General features: G+C 58.4%; 1 protein-coding gene across 1 annotated transcript in view; it reads right to left on the bottom strand.

The window, feature by feature from the left end:
- CRAMP1 (cramped chromatin regulator homolog 1) overlaps nucleotides 1–16,395 on the bottom strand; it is a 34,446-nt gene extending 18,051 nt beyond the window's left edge. The window contains exons 1-8 of the mRNA XM_007939647.1: nucleotides 16,326–16,395; nucleotides 13,733–13,926; nucleotides 12,475–12,628; nucleotides 10,361–10,444; nucleotides 7,629–7,677; nucleotides 1,024–1,109; nucleotides 806–929; nucleotides 329–410 (exon numbers count right to left, since the gene is read on the bottom strand). Coding sequence (XP_007937838.1) covers nucleotides 329–410; nucleotides 806–929; nucleotides 1,024–1,109; nucleotides 7,629–7,677; nucleotides 10,361–10,444; nucleotides 12,475–12,628; nucleotides 13,733–13,926; nucleotides 16,326–16,395 — 843 coding nt within the window. The remainder of the gene's footprint in view (nucleotides 1–328; nucleotides 411–805; nucleotides 930–1,023; nucleotides 1,110–7,628; nucleotides 7,678–10,360; nucleotides 10,445–12,474; nucleotides 12,629–13,732; nucleotides 13,927–16,325) is intronic.
- Between the last annotated feature and the right edge of the window lie 2,155 nt (nucleotides 16,396–18,550).

Below are 18,550 nucleotides of genomic sequence, written 5' to 3'. Positions count from 1 at the left end.
ATTTTGGTCAATGACATGAGACAAAGTATATGTGAACTGCTGTATGAAAAGTGAATTTACTCTGTAAATCTTCACCCAAATCCTAATAAAAAAAAGAAATGCACCCTGACACCTGTCACACCTGCTGGGGACCGGTGGGCCCAGAGCCATTTGGGGTCACAGGGACGGCCGGGCGAGCCTCGTGGCCACCTGCTCAGTGTTCAGAGGGGAGGCTGCGAGGAAGAAAGGCTTGACCCCCAAAGCCCAAAGGACAGGGCCCCGTGCCTCGACCCTGCACCACGGCCCAGTGCGGCTGCTGCGCCTGCCCCGCCCCCCTCTGAAAGGATACAACACGCACTTCATGCAGCGCCCACTTCTGTTTCAGGAACTCAATGAGGCTGGAGACCTTGCGGTGCAGCTCCACGATCATCCTGAGGGAGAAGACAGCGCCGTCAGCCCGGAGGGAGGAGACACTCCGAGGAGGGGCCTGGGAGGGCTGGGCCAGCTGGGGCCCCTCTGGCTCTCCGTCACGCGGCCCCTTCTGCTGACATGGACAGTGGGAAGCAGGAGAGCGTCTGCGTGCCCTCTGCCAGCCCCCCCGGGGAGCACACGGCAGCGCCAGGGCTCCAGCCCCCCCAGGGGCCAAGTGCCCAGGGAGGGGTGAGGCCTCACGTGGACGACGCGTCAGCAGCCACCGGGCCCTCGGCCAGCATGTCCTCCCTGCTCCCGGGGCCCGACGCCCTGCCTCAGGTGCCACGGCACACGCAGGACGCGGCACTCGCTCTCCAGGGGACCCCAGGCCCAGCCCCCGCGGCACGGCAGTCACCTGAGCCGTGGGTTCTGGGCGAGGCTCTGCACACGGGCCCAGGCGTGGTTGTTCCGCGGCTGCAGCTCCACGGGCACCTTCAGGGGCAGGCGCACCGGCTTCTGGTCCTCCTCGTCGCTCAGGCCTGTGCGGGCGGGGAGACCGTGGGTGCTCTCAGGAGCAGGCCCAACGGCACACGGACAGGGTGACGTGTCCCACCCCCAACACATCCGGCCTACCGTCAGGGTCACAGAGCTTCTTCAGGGCTCGACACATGGGTGCCTTGATCCGCAAGTTCCTGCCTTTGTAGCGCACTGTGGTGGCCCTGCAGAGAGGGCAGTGAGGGTGCATCAGGCCTGCGGCTGCGTGGTGCCTTCTGCTGGACTCCACGCAGAAAGCCGAAATGGGCGGGTAGACGGGAAGGACCGCGGCCGAGTGCCCACCCCGGTCTCTGAGCACCCACTCAGACCTCCCAGCATGGCCTCTGCACCATCCCCATAGAACGCCCCAGCGCCTTGCGGGCTGTCTGAGGGCACGGACAGTGCAGGATGTGTGTGACAGGTACAGCGTAGTAACTACGTCCCACGACTTTCCTGAGCGCTCCCCCGAGGGAGTCCTGCGTTTGCAAGGACCGTGACCTAGCCTCCCACCCGGGTCCCACCGCAGAAGCCCCAGCACAGCCACTGCCCTCTTTTCTTGGCGAAGCTCTTCTCAGTCAACCCACTGATCTGTGCCTCCCCCTCAGAGCCCCTGGCAGACACCCTCAACCAGCCCAGTCAAACACCAGGACGTTGGAAGCACAGAACTCTCCCATCTCAGGAAGACTGGTCAGCAGGCACCAAACCGCATGTCCTTTCTACTTTTTCAAGAATGCATTTATACGTAACGTGTAATTGTAATTCCAAAAACACGCTGTGTAGAACTGAAGACCAGAATGACAATCGTTTTAAATGGAATGGAAGGCATCCATCTATCCACTCATCCATCATCCGCCTAACTACCCATCTACCGATTCACTCATCCCTCTACTGATGTGTCCATTCATCCATCTGCCCATCCACCTAAGTACCCATCCACCCATCCATCTATTGACGTATCTTTTCATCCATCTGTCCATCCATCATCCGCCTAACTACCCACCCATCCACCATCTGCCCAACTACCCATCCATCCATCCACTGATCTACCCCCTATCCACCCACCCATTCACCCCCATCCACCCCCCCCCATCCATCCCCCATCCATCCCCCATCCACTCACTCACCCTTCCAGTCATCTACTCACTTATCCACCCACCCACCTTTCCACCCAGCCAAGGGCTGACTGAGCTCCTTCTGTGCTGGGAATCAAACACAGGACACCAAGAAGCAGAGCTGAGATGCCTAAATCCCAGCCCAAGAGGCAAGAAACGCCCCAGGTGAATGCCGTCCCTTCTCTGCCTAGAGGAGTGAGGCGGGTGCGGGTCTGTGCACAATCCAGTCCGTGAGGCACCGGCCCACATCTCTGCAGCTTAACTGCCACCCGGGGGGGCAGATTGCAAGTGCTGCAGCTACCGCACTGAGGGCCCTGGGGACGGGGCTGCAGGGGCCGCCGGCAGGACTGAAGCAGCACAGAGGGGATTCCCTGACAGCCTCCGGCACTAAGCTGCTCTAGAGACAGAAGCCTCCCTGCTCAGCACCGTTGTTCCATCTGCCCCCAAAGGCGACAGCAGCCGGACTCCCACAGCGACGGAGCCAGTCACGCGGCCCCACGTCCGACTCCCGGAGCCACGGAGCCAGTCACGTGGCCCCGCGTCCGACTCCCGGAGCCACGGAGCCGGTCACGCGGCCCCGCGTCCGACTCCTGGAGCCACGGAGCCGGTCACGTGGCCTCTACGTCCAACTCCCGGAGCCACGGAGCCGGTACCGCAGCTCCTGCATCTGACACAATGACGTCTTCTGTTAAACTACTGTTGTTGTGACTTCGTCCTTTCTCACGTGATGTTGAGCAGATGCTCTGGTTACCAGGTAACCACCCCGAGACTATGCTGTCTGTCCTTTCCTCTCGGACAGGAGGGCTGCGGCCGCCCCAAACGGAAGCGCTCGGCACGAAGAGCCAAGTTAAGTGAAGAGGGACTCTGTGGCCGGTCCCGTCCCGGAGAACGTCAGCCCTCCCCACCCCTGCACTGCCCCACAGCTGAGCAACTGGGAGATGGCGGAGGAGCCAGGGCAGGCCTTCCCCAGGAGCACAGAGCTCAGGACGGACTATTTGCGGAGGGTCAACATATGCTCAGATGGGACACCACCCACCAGGCTGCCTCTACCCCCCCAAGCATCCCCGCAAAACGGACAGCACAGCCACTCCCGTCTGGGCACGGAGCCTTCTCTCTGCCATGGATTTGATCCACCTGACAGACGTGCTTATGTTCTGGGTCCAAGACCAGTGTGGTGACAGTTCATTTCAAAACCTTCCCAATCCAATGAATCCTTCATTTCAAACCACAGTTCTGAAACCCAAAGAGGTTCAGGGTTAACTGACACAGGCCGTCAACTGAACCATGGACAGGAACAAAGGGACATATATAGCAACACTTCTGGTCTTGGATCAAGGGGTCTTTCCCCGGCACCTTTCTGACCTCCTTTTGTTCAAGAGTCTATCGCGTTGCTGTTGAAAACTAAAAGATGCTGGTGAAAAACTGGCCATAGGTAACGGAGCAGAGAGGCCAGGGGTCTCTAGGGAGGTGGAAAGCATCTCAAAGTGGGAAGGGCAGCCTCCCCAGTAACTGGAACTGCAGCAATGAGACACCCAGAGGCACCAAAAGGACACTTGACCTACACACTACACCGCAAGCAAGTTCACCCCAAACTCCCCTCACAGGCTACACTGCATGCAGACGTCAACCCCAAACTCCCCTTCACAGTCCACCATGCGCACAAGTCAACCTAAAACTCCCCTCACAGGCTACACCGCACGCAAACGTCAACCCCAATCTCCCCCTCCCACAGTCCACCATGCACACAAGTCAACCCAAAACTCCCCTCACAGGTTACACTGCACGCAGACGTCAACCCCAAACTACACACACACGTCCCACTGCACGCAAAGGTCCAGCTAGAACGGGCATGGCTCTAGATGCCAAAGCTGGAGCCATCAAACCTTGACAAAGCAGCACACCATCTTTGTGACCCTGGGTAAAGGTTTCACAGCCGAGCACTGGAGGCACAGTCCAGAGAAGGGAAAACGGACCAAGTGGCCTTCAGCAAAGCTGGAAACGCCTGCGCTCTGAGGGACGCCATGAAGGGAACGGAAGGACGCCACAGACCGGGAGAAAAGACCTGCCAGCAACATGTCACGAGGGACTCGTACCCAGAACGTAGAAGGACGTTCCCAGCAGGCACAAGACTGGAAGAGACCCTTTGCCAGAGATGACAGGTCAACATGAGCAAGATGCTCAACGTCTCTGGGGAAACGCCAGTCAGAGCCACAGTGAGACGGCCCCTCCCTCAGACCTCGCAGAAAGGCTGAAACATCAAACCGAAGGCACCAGGGCCGCTGAGGCCAGGAAGCAACACACTCAGCACGGAAGCAGCCGGCAGTCCTCGTCAAGTACACCTATCGCCACCGCCTGGGTAATGATAAAGGTGCAGCGAAAACCTACGTCCACAAAAAGGTGGAGGCAGACGCCTACAGTGGTCTGTGCACGACTGTTAACAACCAGGCCCCATGCCAGTGTCCTTCCAGTGGACGAACTGTGGTACGTCTCCACCCTGCAACCGCAGGGAACAGCACGGTGGGTCCCATACACAGGCCACTGAGTGGAAGACACCCATGGCAGAAGGCCACAAGGATCTTTTTCACAGAACATGCTGGAAAAGTCAGGACAGAGAATGGAGACCAGCTGGGGGCTGCCAGTGCGGGGCGTGGGGAGAGGGTGCCCACAAAGGGGTTGACGGGCAGCTCCGTGTCCCAACCACGGTTGAGATCACACAGCGCCGCACACGTGTTAAGCCACACAACTGTAGGCCAGGAAGTGCACTTAGCCCTGAGACTGTGGCCCTTAGACACCCTTCGGGCCTGGACCCCTACTCACCCCTGTGGTTCAACTTTCAGACAAACAACAGGCCTACAAAATGAACAGCAACACCAGAGAGGTCCACATGCCTTACAACAATCAACCAGATGGAACCATCTGTCCCGGGAGGAAGCTCAGAAGGCAGGAAGGGACAGGAAAGAAGGACAGACGGAAACAGGAATCGAGGAAGTGGGACGAGGCCGCGACACTGTGAGGTGCAGTCAGTGCCAGAAATCACACTGTGGTTTCTCATCACCACACATCGCCGAACGGAAAATCAACCTGCTCCGTAATCGTCCATCCGGATCACGGTAAAAAGTTAAACACAAGGTAGGCTTTGATTTATGTCAATTAAAACACTAAACCAGACGGCTGTATCCTTCAGCCTCCTCGCAGCCCTGTACACCCTGTCCTCCCCACATCATCAACACTGCTCAACACCTTCACCAGCTTCCTGGGACAGCGTGACGCCCACCCTGATATCCCGGTCTCAAGTCTGTCCTGCAGTGCTGGGCCTGCCCTGAGCCCCCAGCCTCAGCTTTACACCATGTCCCTCCTCAGTGCCAACAACCACACCAGGCTCACACCCACTCCTCCACTCCGGCTGTGCTCACACCCACTCCCCATTCTGGCAGCGTCACCGCCCCAAACCCAGGTCAGCCAGCCTCCCACGCCTCCACTCTGTCTAGCTCTGTTGTTTACACACATCTGCTCTTCCAGACATTAGGGTCACGATCCTGCAAACATAATCTAAGAGCCAGCTGGTCTTCCTCACATGGGGCTGAAGGTGGGTGTGAGCAGAGGTGGTGAGGGGGCTCCAGGGAGGTGGCCGTCTTCTACCTCTGGATCCAGTAGGTACCCTACAGACACGCTGGGCGGTGGGCATGGAGGACGTGGACGGGTTTTTTCTCTGCACTTGTTATAGTTATATGACAATCATGCTGTCTGCAGATAAACAGGGCTCCATCATCACCCCTCTTCCTGGATTTCAAATCTTGCTGCCTGCCCAGGACCACCATAGTCCACCAGTCTTGGCTAGACCCTAAACAAGGGTTTTACTTCAGTGATTTCATTCAGAGATAAAATAAATTTGACATGGCATCACGTCAGACGGGCAGAAGAGTAACAGAGCTGTGAAGACAGTGCCCACGCTGTGCCCCGGCATGCCTGCCTGCCAACTCGTCCATCGGAGTGGAGGCTCCATCACCGCGGGGGACCCAGCACGGATGCATGACAGCACCGTCCGCACGTGACCCGGCTCACTCGCCCATCACCCCAACAGCTTTCTGTTCCGGACCCGCCCAGGACGCATCTCCTGAGGCTCCAAGAGCCCGCGACAGTGGCTCCCACTCGCCTCCTCTTGACCGTCATGGCTTCCAGGAGCCCTGCTCAGGTACTTGTAGGCTCTCCCTCAGCTGGGATTCATCTGACAGCTCCTGATGATCACACAGAGCTTCTGGAAGAAGCCTGACGGTGCCACTGCTAAGCACTCGGCTGCTAACTGAAGAGCTGGCAGTTCAAACCCACCCAGTAGCTCCATGGCACAGAGACCTGGTGATTCGCTTGATCAAGGTCACAGCCAAGAGAACCTCATGGGGAGTTCCCTGTCGCATGGGACCACTGGACGCCCGATCCACTCAAGAACACACAACAACATGGGTTTGGGGAGCACGACCACAGAGATGAAGTGCCTCCTTATCCCATCTCATGAGAGCTGCCTGCTGTCACCATGACTTATCCCAGCTGACGTTGACCTTGAATTCTATCTAAGATGGTGCCTGTCAGACTTCCCCACAGGGAAGTTGCTTTTTCCCTCTTCCACATAGTGCTCTGTGGAGGGAGACGGCCACGCGCAGCCCACACATGAGGAATGGGGTGTCTTGCACCACCTCCCACTGCCCTTACACGAGGCATGGGATGTCACATTCCCCCTCCAACGGTCCTGACACGGAGCATGGAGAGTCAGGCCCCTCCATCCCACGACCCTCACATCAGGCGTGGGGAGGCAGGCACCACCTCCCACAGCCCTCACATCGGGTGTGGGGAGTCGGGCCCCCCACATTAGACATGGGGAGGTGGGAACCTTCTCCTGTGGCCCTCACATCGGGTATGGGGAGTCAGGGCCCCCACATTAGACATGGGGAGGTGGGAACCTCCTCCTGTGGCCCTCACATCAGGTGTGGGGAGTCGGGTCCCCCATCCCATGGCCCTCACATCGGCATGGAGCGTTGGGCAACCCCCAGCCCTCACGTGAGACGTGGGGTGTCAGGCACCCCCTCCCACAGCCCTCACATTGGGTGTGGGGAGTCGGGGCCCCCACATCAGGCATGGGAAGGCAGGAACCTCCTCTCACGGCCCTCACGTCAAGCATGGGGCATCAGGCACCCCCCAGCCCTCACATTAGACATGGGGCGTCAGGAAACCCCTCCCACAATCCTCATGACAACAGAACAGAATCAGGACCCAGGCTCGCCTCTGGGGCCCTGAGAGCCAGGGGGTGCAAGAGGGGGGGTGGGCAGAGGAGGCGGGACCCGCCGTGAGGAGACGCTTAGAAGCAGCATCAGGGGACGGGCAAGAACCAAGAGCGCCTTCCAGAAGGGAAAGGTGGGCCACACGGTGATGCGCACGGGAGTGAAGGTGAAGGAGGAGAGGCCTGGGGCCGCACCGCGCAACAGTCGGCAGTCACAGAACAAGCAGACGGGCCCCGGGCGGAGCGGGGCTGCCCCGTAACTCAGAGGAGCCGCTTGTCCAGCGGGCAAGCCCCCACGACGTGTCCGAGGAAACCCGACTCACCCGGCCTGGATGAGCTCGTTGAGCTTCGTGGCATTCTTGTCGTCCATGCCTTCAAGTAGAGAGAGAGACAAGTGAGACGGTGACACAGGGAGGGAAACCCGTTAACGGCCCCCATACGGCGATTTCACTGCAGGAAGCAAACCCCTCCGTGAGCTGGTGAAGGTCAAGAATAAACCCCCGGTGTGTGCACGGCCTCACCCCCAGAGTGGAAAGGAGGTGGCGACTGGCCCAGAAGGCACCCCTGCTGTCCCCCGTCTGCGCACACACCTCCACTCACCAGTGTCACGTGCAAACCTGCCTCCTGGGGTCCAGCAGAGAACCTCCACAACAGCAACCTGTCTCTCCCAGACCTCGTACATCCCACCTGCCTATTCAGAAGGCCTCCCTCCCCGTGGGCGCCCACCGTACCCTGTTCACACCATGCCCCTTACTCTGGGGTTGAGAGACCACACAGGCAGGTGACTGGAACCAGGCCGGGCACAGACCAAAGACCAAAACCCAGCCTGCTGCTGTGGAGTCAGTCCCGGTTCGTGGCGACCCCACGTGCTACCGAGAGCTGTGCTCAGGAGGGCTCTCCTGGCAGTAACTGAATGGAAGCCAATCGCCGGGTCTTTCTTCCAAGGAGCCACCAGGTGGGTCCGAACCTTTCAGTCAGCAGCACAGCACAGAGCAACTGCACCACCCAGGGACGGAATACAGGACACGCAGTGTGGGCGTATGCCAGCTCCCTCCCTGCTCTCTGTCTGCCTGGGCACCTCTCGGCCAGCCGCCCGCTCCGGGGGGAACCTCGAGTGTGAGGACTCCCTGCGACACCTCTCGGCCGACCGCCTACTCCAGGGGAGGAATCTTGAGAGCAAGGACATCTTGTATGTGAAGTGACTTATTTCACCTCCGTAAGGGTCCTATGGGGTGTGTGCCCTCACAGCGCCCAGCAGACAGAGCTGAGGCCTAGGAAGCCATGTGGCTGCCTCAGTGTCTGGCTGCCCAGCCAGCAGAAGACTGTCACTTTCCCTCACGGGGCTGAGCCAACGTCTTTACAGGACACAGAATCAAGCAGGACCCGTCTGGGCAAATCTGAGGTGAGGAACCATTACAAAACACAGGCCCAACTGATGGAACCCCTGAGCCTATGGCCCCTAGCTGCCCTACAGATCTGGAATTGAACCCACACCTGTGGCTTCCAGCCAAACAAAAGACAGGCATATGAGTTGAACATTTACCTGAGGTAGATACAATCCTTGGAGAGAGCAATCATTGAGAAAGAAGGACTGCCTATGCACAGGGAGACAGCTCAGGGGGCAGGAGGGCATGGAGGGATGGACACAGGGGAAGAGGTAACTATCGGGAGGAAGTGGGAGGGGAGCTGTTGCATTGGGGTAAATTGTAGTCAAGGTCATGAGACAAAGTGTATGTGAGCTGCTGTATAGAAAGTGAATTTACTCTGTAAACTTCCACCCAAATCACAATAAAAACTAAAAAACAGGCCCAGGTAATCCAGAGCCTGGATACCATGCAAGACAGCACACGGGGGCTTGTAGAGGCCTCAGGATTGCCCGGGGCAGGGTCCTGGCCATGGAACCTGTCTTGAACACACATGGAGTATCAAGTAAGATTACTGCATAGATTTATACACACCGAGTGTGGTAGTTCAGTTTGTATGTCAACTTAGCTGGGTCTGATTGAGTGGCTGGGCAGCTGGTGGTAGTTATTCCCCATGAGGAGACTGGCAATCAACTCCACGGTGGGATCTACCACAAGCAGCGGAGTAGCTGCCTTTGGGATGTGGTCTGCTTCCTGTATTTAAGGAGAAGCCTTGGGGAGAGTCTCTAGCTTATGGCACCTCAAACCCTGCACGTAGCCATGTCGTTGTTCAGCAGCCTGCCATGCTCTGCTGACCTTGGGACTTACAATGGACTTGAATTAATGGCCTCTCTGTGGTTTGGTAACATCGTAACTGTGCCTTTTTACTCGTCAACCCTGAGCTTGGCAGCCTCAGCAGCCAGCAGCTGTCTGAGTGAAGAAAAGCCTCTGGCTTCTGGAGGCAGAGCTGAAGCCCAAGGTCGAGGGGCTTTCACCCAGTCCCTAGAGCCTGGCACTTTGAACTTAGACTTAAAGCCTCCAAACTGTAAGAGAATAAAGTCCTGTTTGTCAAGGCCATCCCATTTTGTGGTATACTCTTGTCAGAGCGGTACTAGGTAACAAGAACACCAAGTGTCTCAGGGGAGCTCTGGTGGCACAGTGCCTAAGACATCTGACAGCTAACCAGAAGGCTGGTGGTTCAAACCCAGCCACTCCTGGGAAGGAAGACCAGGCAATTGACCTCCACAGAGGTACCGCCTCGGAAACGCAAGGAGGGGTCGCTATGAGTCAGGATCGACTCAACGGCAGTGAGTTTAAGTGTCTCGGAGATGTGGCTATCTACAACCTTCTTATTCTCAGAAACATGGGCTGAGGGGTGTGAGGCACACACGTACAAGCAGGAAAAGAGTGTGCGCGCCTGCAGACGCATCTGCACGTGCAAACGTGGTGGACCGCCAGCAGCATGGTGGGGTAGAGGGCGTGTGCTGCTCGTCACAGGCTGCGTTATCATTTATGGATTAGAATATCCTCAAGGCAAAAACTTAGAGGAAAACGAGAGGTCTGGGTGCCAGCCATGGCGGGCCACCAGGACGACACGTGGCTCCATCCCCATGGAGGGAAGGCCCTCCAGCCCACAAGTGGCGTGTACTCACAGCCCCCGATCTTCTTGCGCAGCTCGCCGTAGCAGATGAGGCCGTAAAGCTCCTGGGACGACTTCTTCAGGCCACGTGAGAACACTGTGGGGAGAGAGGAGAGCTTCGGCAAGCTGTGGACAAGGACGGGTGCGGGCCGGGCAGCACACCCACCAGGGAGAGTGGCGGCACTGACCAGCGGCCCGTGGTGGTCCCACCTTCGACCTTAGACCCTGGCTACACAGGGCGGTGACGCCAGGGCAGGCTGGGTGCAGGGAACATGGTGCTGCTTGTCCAAGTCCAACTTTCAAAACACAAACTTAAAAACAGAAAGGGCTAGAAGACTACCCAAAAAGCAGAGCAAACATCCCCCCAGGGGAGAAAAGGGACCCTGGGCATGGCTTGTTTTCTTGGAGGCAGGGGAGGAGGTAGGATAGACACGATCAGACTGATCACCAACTGCTCTCCGCGTCGCACCCCACGCAGGACCCGGGCCACCTCACACGGGACTCAGGGCGCCTCACACAGGACCCGGGCTACCTCACCTGTCCTCTCTGCCTCACCTGTCCCCTCGTCCTCCAACCTCCAGGCCCACCTACCAAAATGCCAAGGGCCAGACAGGAGGAGGAAGCCACGTCCAGTCCCCACTCCCTGTCTCCTTTTGCAGCAGCCCTTAATCTGATCTGGGGAAGCAACAGACTGTGAACATGACACGTGTCCTTGTGGCTAGGCATGGCCACACAGCCAGGTCCTGGGCAGTGAGGTGTGGACATGCTGTGTAGACTTCTGGAAGGGTCCCTTAAAGAAACTGACTCGGACAGGAGGAGTGCTGCCTGGGGTCACATGGACACGTGTGACTGGTAGAGCAGAGGGACAGGGCCTGGGTCCCCAGTGCCAGTCCCAGGCCTCTTGCTCTAGGTGACAGTTACATTTTCCTCTATGCAGCCACACCTCACGCTAATGCAACAGCCCAGTGACATCACTGACCAGGAGCCTCCACCCCGTCTCTCAGGGCAGGAACAGGGTCACTGTCCCGACATCACCGACCAGAAGCCTCCACCCCGTCTCTCAGGGCAGGGACAGGGTCACTGTCCCGACATCACCGACCAGAAGCCTCCACCCCGTCTCTCAGGGCAGGGACAGGGTCACTGTCCCGACATCACCGACCAGAAGCCTCCACCCCGTCTCTCAGAGCAGGGACAGGGTCACTGTCCCGACATCACCGACCAGAAGCCTCCACGCCTTCTCTCGGGGCTACGCCAGGGTCGCTGTCCTGACATCACTGACCTGGAGCTTCTGCTCCGTCTCTCGGGGCCGTGACAGGGTCACAGTCCCTTCCGCTCACACCTGCCCTCCTCGGTTGTCCCTCAGCCACGTGTTTCAGAGCTCTCATGTTTGCTGCGTGTGCACGTGTGTGTGAAAGCAGGAAAGGAAAAGAACCCGTCAGTGGACAGAGAACCAAGCCTCCAAGACATGACCCAGAACGAGGGTTTTGAGGAATCCGTGATCACCAACTCCACACGCCTGCTGTTCTGGAAGGTTCTTCCAAGAAGAAAACTCTCCGATCCCATCCGTTCTCAGAGGAGACCACGACTAGAAAAGCTTCACACCCACAATCTGACTGACAAACAAAACATGGTCTATCCACACGATGGGTGACTGAGGGTAGAGCCACTCCCAACCCCTGGTGACCGAGAACATCACCAGCACACGGGCAGAGGGGCCTTGGTGATGAGCCAGTTACATGGACCACAGGGGACTGTGCACATCGGGACCCGAGCATGGGGGGCTGAGCTTCCGCAGAGCTGGCCCGTACCCGAGAGAGCAGGCCCACAGCAGACACGCTGCCAGGTGCTGCCGGCACCCACCACAGGAAGCCCAGCTCTGGCCACCATGCCCACAACGGGACCCTTGCAGCAGGCACACAGGCTGTGAGTCGGGGACCCAGAGCCCACAGGTGCTCAGAGCCACCGACACACACGCAGCAGGCCAATCAGAGCTAAGGAGTGGCCTCCAGACAAGTACATGCGGCCAACATCACCCCCCACGAGAGAGCATCAACAGGAGTGAAGTCCAAGCTGGGGCTGGCCAACGGGTGGGGGTGTCCGCGCTCAGGCCCGGCGGCGCCCACTCACCGTTGTCGAAGTCGATGTACTTGGTGATCTTGTGCCAGGTGCGGTAGTAGAAGTGGCGGACCTGTTCCTTGTTCTTCACCATGCTCGCAGCCTTGCCCTTCTTCCTGTACTTGAGGGCGATGTTGTTCTGGATGGCCTCGAAGTCCTTCCCGTGCTGCAAGACATGTTACAGGTGCGGGGCTGACACAGCACAGTCTCGCGGGGGACGCCAACAGCCCGAGGAAAGAGAAGGGGCGAGGACCGGCTGGGGACAAGCAAACGGCCCTCAGCACCCTCTCCGTGTGTGAGCCACCAGTCTGAGGCTCTCATCAGGACGGGGGACAGAGCAGCAGCAGAAACTTGGGGACAGAACAAGAGCAACACATGCTGCCTCCAGAGAGGCTGGAGGAGGGGAGAGACGAACAGCTAACGGGCAGCTGACGGGCAGCAGACGGTCTGGCCGAGTGGCTTCCCCTCGGTGATCGACAGGATCCCAGCATGAGCTGCCTCCCCAAAACGACACGACTGCAGGACCGGAGGACACGGCACTGGGCCCAAGGGGGCACCGGTCTGGCATCTTCAGGTAAATGGACAGACTGACTACTCAGCACCTCTCTCCCGGCCCTGATGATGCAGAACGGGTCCACGTGCTGACGGGGACAGTACCGGCCCTGACACAGCTGGAGACACACACTCCCGCAGCCTTGGGGCCCACTCTCCCCTTGACACCCCCGGCAAAGGTGGAGGGGTCTCTGGGAGCGTGCTCGTGTGCCCTTGGTCACTCCTGTTCCAAGGACTGCTGTGCAGAGAACCAGCTGTGTGGCCACAGTGCTAAAGCTGAGCCTGTGCACAGTCACCAGACGGGCCAAGTGGCAGTGACCCCCAAGAGCAGCAGGCAGACCGGAGACCACAGCTTGGGCTCTAGCACCACGGCCCAAGAGGAGCCAGGGTCCTCGGAGCAACGGCTGGTGCCGGGGCCGGTGCAGGGGAAGAGCGAGGGAGGCTGGGCTGCCCGACAGGGGGCAGGACCCAGAGGAGCCAATGCAAAGCGGCCCCCCGTGGCCAGGTCGGGGCAGTGTGGGCAACACTGAGTAAGATACCGAAGGGTTACGGCCCACAGGCTGAAACAGAACATACAGCACCCCGAGAGCACACGCACGGAAGAATCACGAAGGACGAAAGTGGGGAGAGGACGTGCCCAGGCAGGGCCCCTGCCAGGGCCTCCGAGAGAGAACAGCCCAAGCGGCCGGCGCGGCCAGCAGAGCCCACGCCCACTCACCTCGTACAGCCCCTCGAAGAAGGTGTTCTTGTCCTCCGTGCTCCAGGACTCCCACTGCCGCCGCACCTTCTTGCCCTCCTCTTTCTCACCGCCCGCAGAGCCTAGGTTCCGGGAGGACGGGCGCGAGCCCCCCGCAGGGCCGGTGGGGGCGGCCCCAGGACCATTTCCGGAAGCTGCTGCACTGCCGTCAGCTCCTTTGAGAGAAAGCGGCCTGCAGTGATCTGCTCCAGGGACCCCGGCAGAGCCACCGCCCAGCTGCCCACACCACAGCCCAACCCAGGGCGTTAGCGGGGCAGCCCTGGGACCCTGCGTGCCCAGTGAGGTGGCTCAGTGATGACAGGCTCCCAACCTGACCTGCCAACACCTCACAACAGGCTGGTGGAGAGAAAGAGGAGTTTAGAGCCGTGTAAAACAGACAACGAGGGGACAGTGCGATGTACGGGCCCCACTGCAGGGTCGGGGGGCTTCCTCCCCTGTGCAGGGACACTGCTGTTCAACAGACACACAGGTCACTAAGCACCAGACTCTCCAGATGAGGACTCGGTTCAAGCAACTCTTCACATCTCTTCATACAAACAAGGAGAACTCAAACCACACCCACTTCCCTGGATTAGATTCCGACCCACAGCACCCCTAGAGGACAGAGTGGAACTGCCCACAGGGTCTCCATGGCTGTCAGTCTTCACAGAAGCAAAGCCCAAACCACACCCACTGCCTGGAGTCCATTCTGACCCACAGCGCCCCTAGAGGACAGAGTGGAACTGCCCACAGGGTCTCCAAGGCTGTCAGTCTTCACAGAAGCCCACTGCCTCATCTCTCTTCCACAGAGCAACTGGTGGGTTCAAACCGCTGACCTTTTGGTTAGTAGCCAAATGCTTTAACCACTGTGCCCCTAGGGCCCCTCACTCAAATTCAAGAGAACATGCGTATATACAAGTTCATCTTCTTCTAGACACGAGGCCTCAGATCACGGTTATCCTTGGTCCCACCGAGTCCGACTCAGGGACCTTCTATATCCAGGAGGACGTGCCCCGAGGCCCTGGGCATCCCCGTGACTGGCACGCAGGAGCCCACTGTGCGGCTGCTGGGCCTGACTCAGGGGACCTCCCGTGTCCAGGACCGCCGTGTGGCCCTGCGTCATCCCCGTGACTGGCACACAGAAGCCCACTGTGTGGGTGTTGGGTCAGCCGTCTTGTCCCCTTGTTTCAGTGAACCCCCCACTTTACTGGTTCACTGTCTCCTCCTCCGTGCTCCCTCTCCAGCTGACATCCCGCATTTACAACAACAGCAAAAACCTACTGTCCGAGTCTGCGCATTAACGAGGTATGCCTGGTGGTGACGAATGCCGAGGGGCAAGGAGGGGTCATGCTGCCTGTGGTGGTGAAGGCTATGCAGCAGCTTGTTGGCCGTGACTCTCAGTGGGTCCACGTAACGTGTGACCCGGCACCCACACCAAGACGCCGTCATCCTCCGTTTTGTGATCTAATGTGGCCGTCCTGTTTCCGCCTAATGCCTACTTGTGCCCAATGACCTGGTCTTTGGAACCAAACTGTGTCAGTTGGTGAAGAGTGACGGTACCTTAGGACACAGATCACTGAGCACCTAATAATCTTCATAATCTTAAAACGTCTTACTCTGACCTAACTCCACGGAAGCCTGCTGTGCTGGGAGTGGCCTCGTGAGCTCAGAGCACCACGCTGAACCCTTGAAACTGCTCAAGGGGAAGCTGATACACTCCCTGGGGAACATGGCAATCCTGCCCCCGGGACCCAGGACTCTGGGCTCCAAGGAGAAGAGTTCAGGGTCACAGAGAAACCATTTCTGCGGCCTAACCAGTGCTCCTACCGTTCCCAGTCCCTTCCTCTCAGCAGGAGTGGGAGGGAACTCCTCGCAAATCCCCACGGTAACCAGTGTTCGCTGTTCAAGTGTCCGCAAGACCAAAAATTATGAGGAAGCCTCAAACTTGAGGACAATCTTACAAAGGCGCACATACTACAATAACCACAGACATGCTTCCGGAAGCTAAAGCCCGCCAAGTGCCGGCTACCGCTCCAAGGCTTTCCTAATGACATCACCAGGCGCTTTCCCTGCAGCATCTGCTTCCGGGGACATCCAGGGAGGGCAGACGGGCTCAGGGCCCAGATTCCTCGGCTTTACGGCATGGGCCTGCCCCGAGGAAGGAGGAAAGCCATGCAGGCCTGCTGGAGACCATGAAAAATATGAGAAATCTAGGTTCAAGTCGGCCTGTCCATATGCACCCACAAAGACCCTCTTAGGGAAAACACAGGAAACAGTGGCTCCCAGATGGCTGCCTGGAATCAGGTGGGATGGAGACCCTGTCCTCACTGCTGCTGGTGTGCCCTGCAGACTGTGTGTGAATCTGCCCTGGGTCTCAAGCCGTGTCTGGAGACAGTTCTCTTTGGTCAGCCCTCAGAAAGTGGAAAGCGTTGTCCCACAACAGAAAAATGGTCAGCTCCCAGGGATGGCTTTTGTTCTCCACGTGGCGAAGGCACCTCAGCTTAGCCGTGGGCCTGCTTCCTGAGACAACACCACCAGGTGTGCAGAAATCTCCACTTCATCAGCATAGCACCACCTGGTCCACAGCCCACAGCCACGTCGCCTGGTCTGCAGCCCACAGCCATGTCGCCTGGCCCGTAGACCATGGCCACGTTGTCTGCTCCCTAGCCCGTGGCCACGTCACCTAGTCCACAGCCCACAGCCACATCGCCTGGTCCACAGCCCATGGTCATGTCGCCTGGCCCGCAGCCCATGGCCACGTCGCCTAGTCCGCAGCCCACGGCCAAGTCACCTAGTCCACAGACCATGGCTACATCGCCAGGTCCGCAGCCCACAGCCACATCGTCTGTTACCTAGCCCACGGCTACATCACCTGGTCCACAGCCCACGGCCACATTGCCTGGTCCCTAGCCCACGGCTACTATATCACCTGGTCCCCAGCCCACGGCCACGTCGCCTGGTCCCCAGCCCACGGCCACGTCGCCTGGTCCCCAGCCCACGGCCATGTCACCTGGTCCACAGCCACATGACCTGTCCCGTAGCCCAAGGCCACATCGCCTAGTCTGCAGCCCACGGCCACGTCGCATAGTCTGCAGCCCAGGGCCACATCGCCTGGTCCACAGCCCAGGGCCACATCACCTGGTCCACAGCCCTGGCCACGTCGCCTGGCCCGCAGCCCACAGCCACGTCACCTGGCCCATGGCCACAGCCACAGGAGGCTATTTAACCATTCGCAGTTTGTTGTTAGCATTGAGTCAACTGCCTACTGGCTGCCTGGTGTGACAGAGTGGAACCGCCTCATGGGGTTTTCTGAGCGTCATCTTCATAGACGCAAATCACCAGGCCTTTCTTCTGTGGTAGCACCGGGGGATTTGAGCTGTCAACCATTAGGTTAGCAGGCAAGCGTGAACAGTTCACATCACTGCCATCGAGCCGACTCTGATGCACGGCGACTCCACAGACAACGCAGAACTGCGCCACAGCGTTTCCAAGGCTATGGATCTTTACAGAAGCAGTCGGCCTCCTCTTTCTCCTGTGGAGCAGCTGGGGGGTTCAAACCAGACTTTTTGGTTAGCAGCTGAGTGTTCTAGCCACCGCACCACCAGAGCTCCTTTTGCACTACCTAAGCATCTTAAAACGTTGAAAACTTAAAACTAAATAAAAACTCAGTTCCTTGGTCACGCTGGCCATATTTCAGGTACTCAAGGGCCACACGAGGTTTGTGGCTCACATGTCAAACAGAACAGAGCAATGCCTGCAGAGCGTGCCGTGGGCCAGTGCTGTGAACTTGAGTGGCCGGCATTCACCATCTAAAGCGTCGCAGAATGAAGGAGACCACGCATATAAAGTGTTTCAGGTCTCAGTCTGTTTTCTGCCTGCTCAGTCCCACCGGCCCCAGGAACAGAAAGGCCGCTCCCATGTTCCCTACGTTACAAAGGGGGCTGAGGAGGCACTCAACACGACCTGATCTGCCTGTTCCTCACCTGCCCAACCTTACAACACGACCTGGTTAACAAACCCGGCACTTCCCAAGACGTCTTCAATAGGTGTAGCAACTTGGAGCAGGTCTCCAGGAATAATCCGTCTCCTTCCACTTCCAAGGGTCACAGACGTCTGAAACCCGAGGATAAGTGCACAGCTCACCTCAGCCCTGGAAGATAACCTTTCCTTCCAGAAACTGAGGAAAAGACAAGTAAAATCTCAGTGTTTCCACCCAGATGCATGTGTCCTTCATGGGGCGATGTGAAAACTCTCCAGTGGTCTCAAGAAGACCAATCCTGCCATCCCAGTGCCCCACACACACCTGGGGGCATGTCTGCCTCTCTGGGTTTTCCACACTGCCCTTTAGCACCAAGACCATGGTGGACCCTCACCCTGACAAGATGCTCTGTGCACCTTCACCCACGACAGGGAACGGTCACCTGTGAGTTTGCTACCTGCAGTCCCTCCTCTCTTACCTTTATAGATGCGACACCACGTGAAGTCCAAGTCCTGGTGCAGACTTCTCCAGCAAGACAGACACTACATTAATTCTAACAGTAAGCATACAGGAAATGAGGCGTGAGGCCTAGCCCAGCTCCCAGGCCAGTATTTCAATGTTGCCGAGTCAGCGTACACATTTCACACGTGCACACTGTTGTCACTGTCAGTTCCGTCGAGCCATTCAGTTCTCGATCCCGCAACCCCACGTGTGCAGAGCCATTCACTTCCGGTTCCTGGTGACCCCACGTGTGCAGAGCCATTCGCTTCCGGTTCCTGGTGACCCCACGTGTGCAGAGCCATTCGCTTCCGGTTCCTGGT

This window comes from Orycteropus afer, unplaced genomic scaffold (assembly GCF_000298275.1).
Source record: "Orycteropus afer afer isolate SDZICR_OR568_19922 unplaced genomic scaffold, OryAfe1.0 scaffold00061, whole genome shotgun sequence".
Taxonomy (NCBI): Eukaryota; Metazoa; Chordata; class Mammalia; order Tubulidentata; family Orycteropodidae; genus Orycteropus; species Orycteropus afer.
Note: the sequence above shows the minus strand (reverse complement) of the source record. Positions and strands in the feature narration are given on the sequence as shown.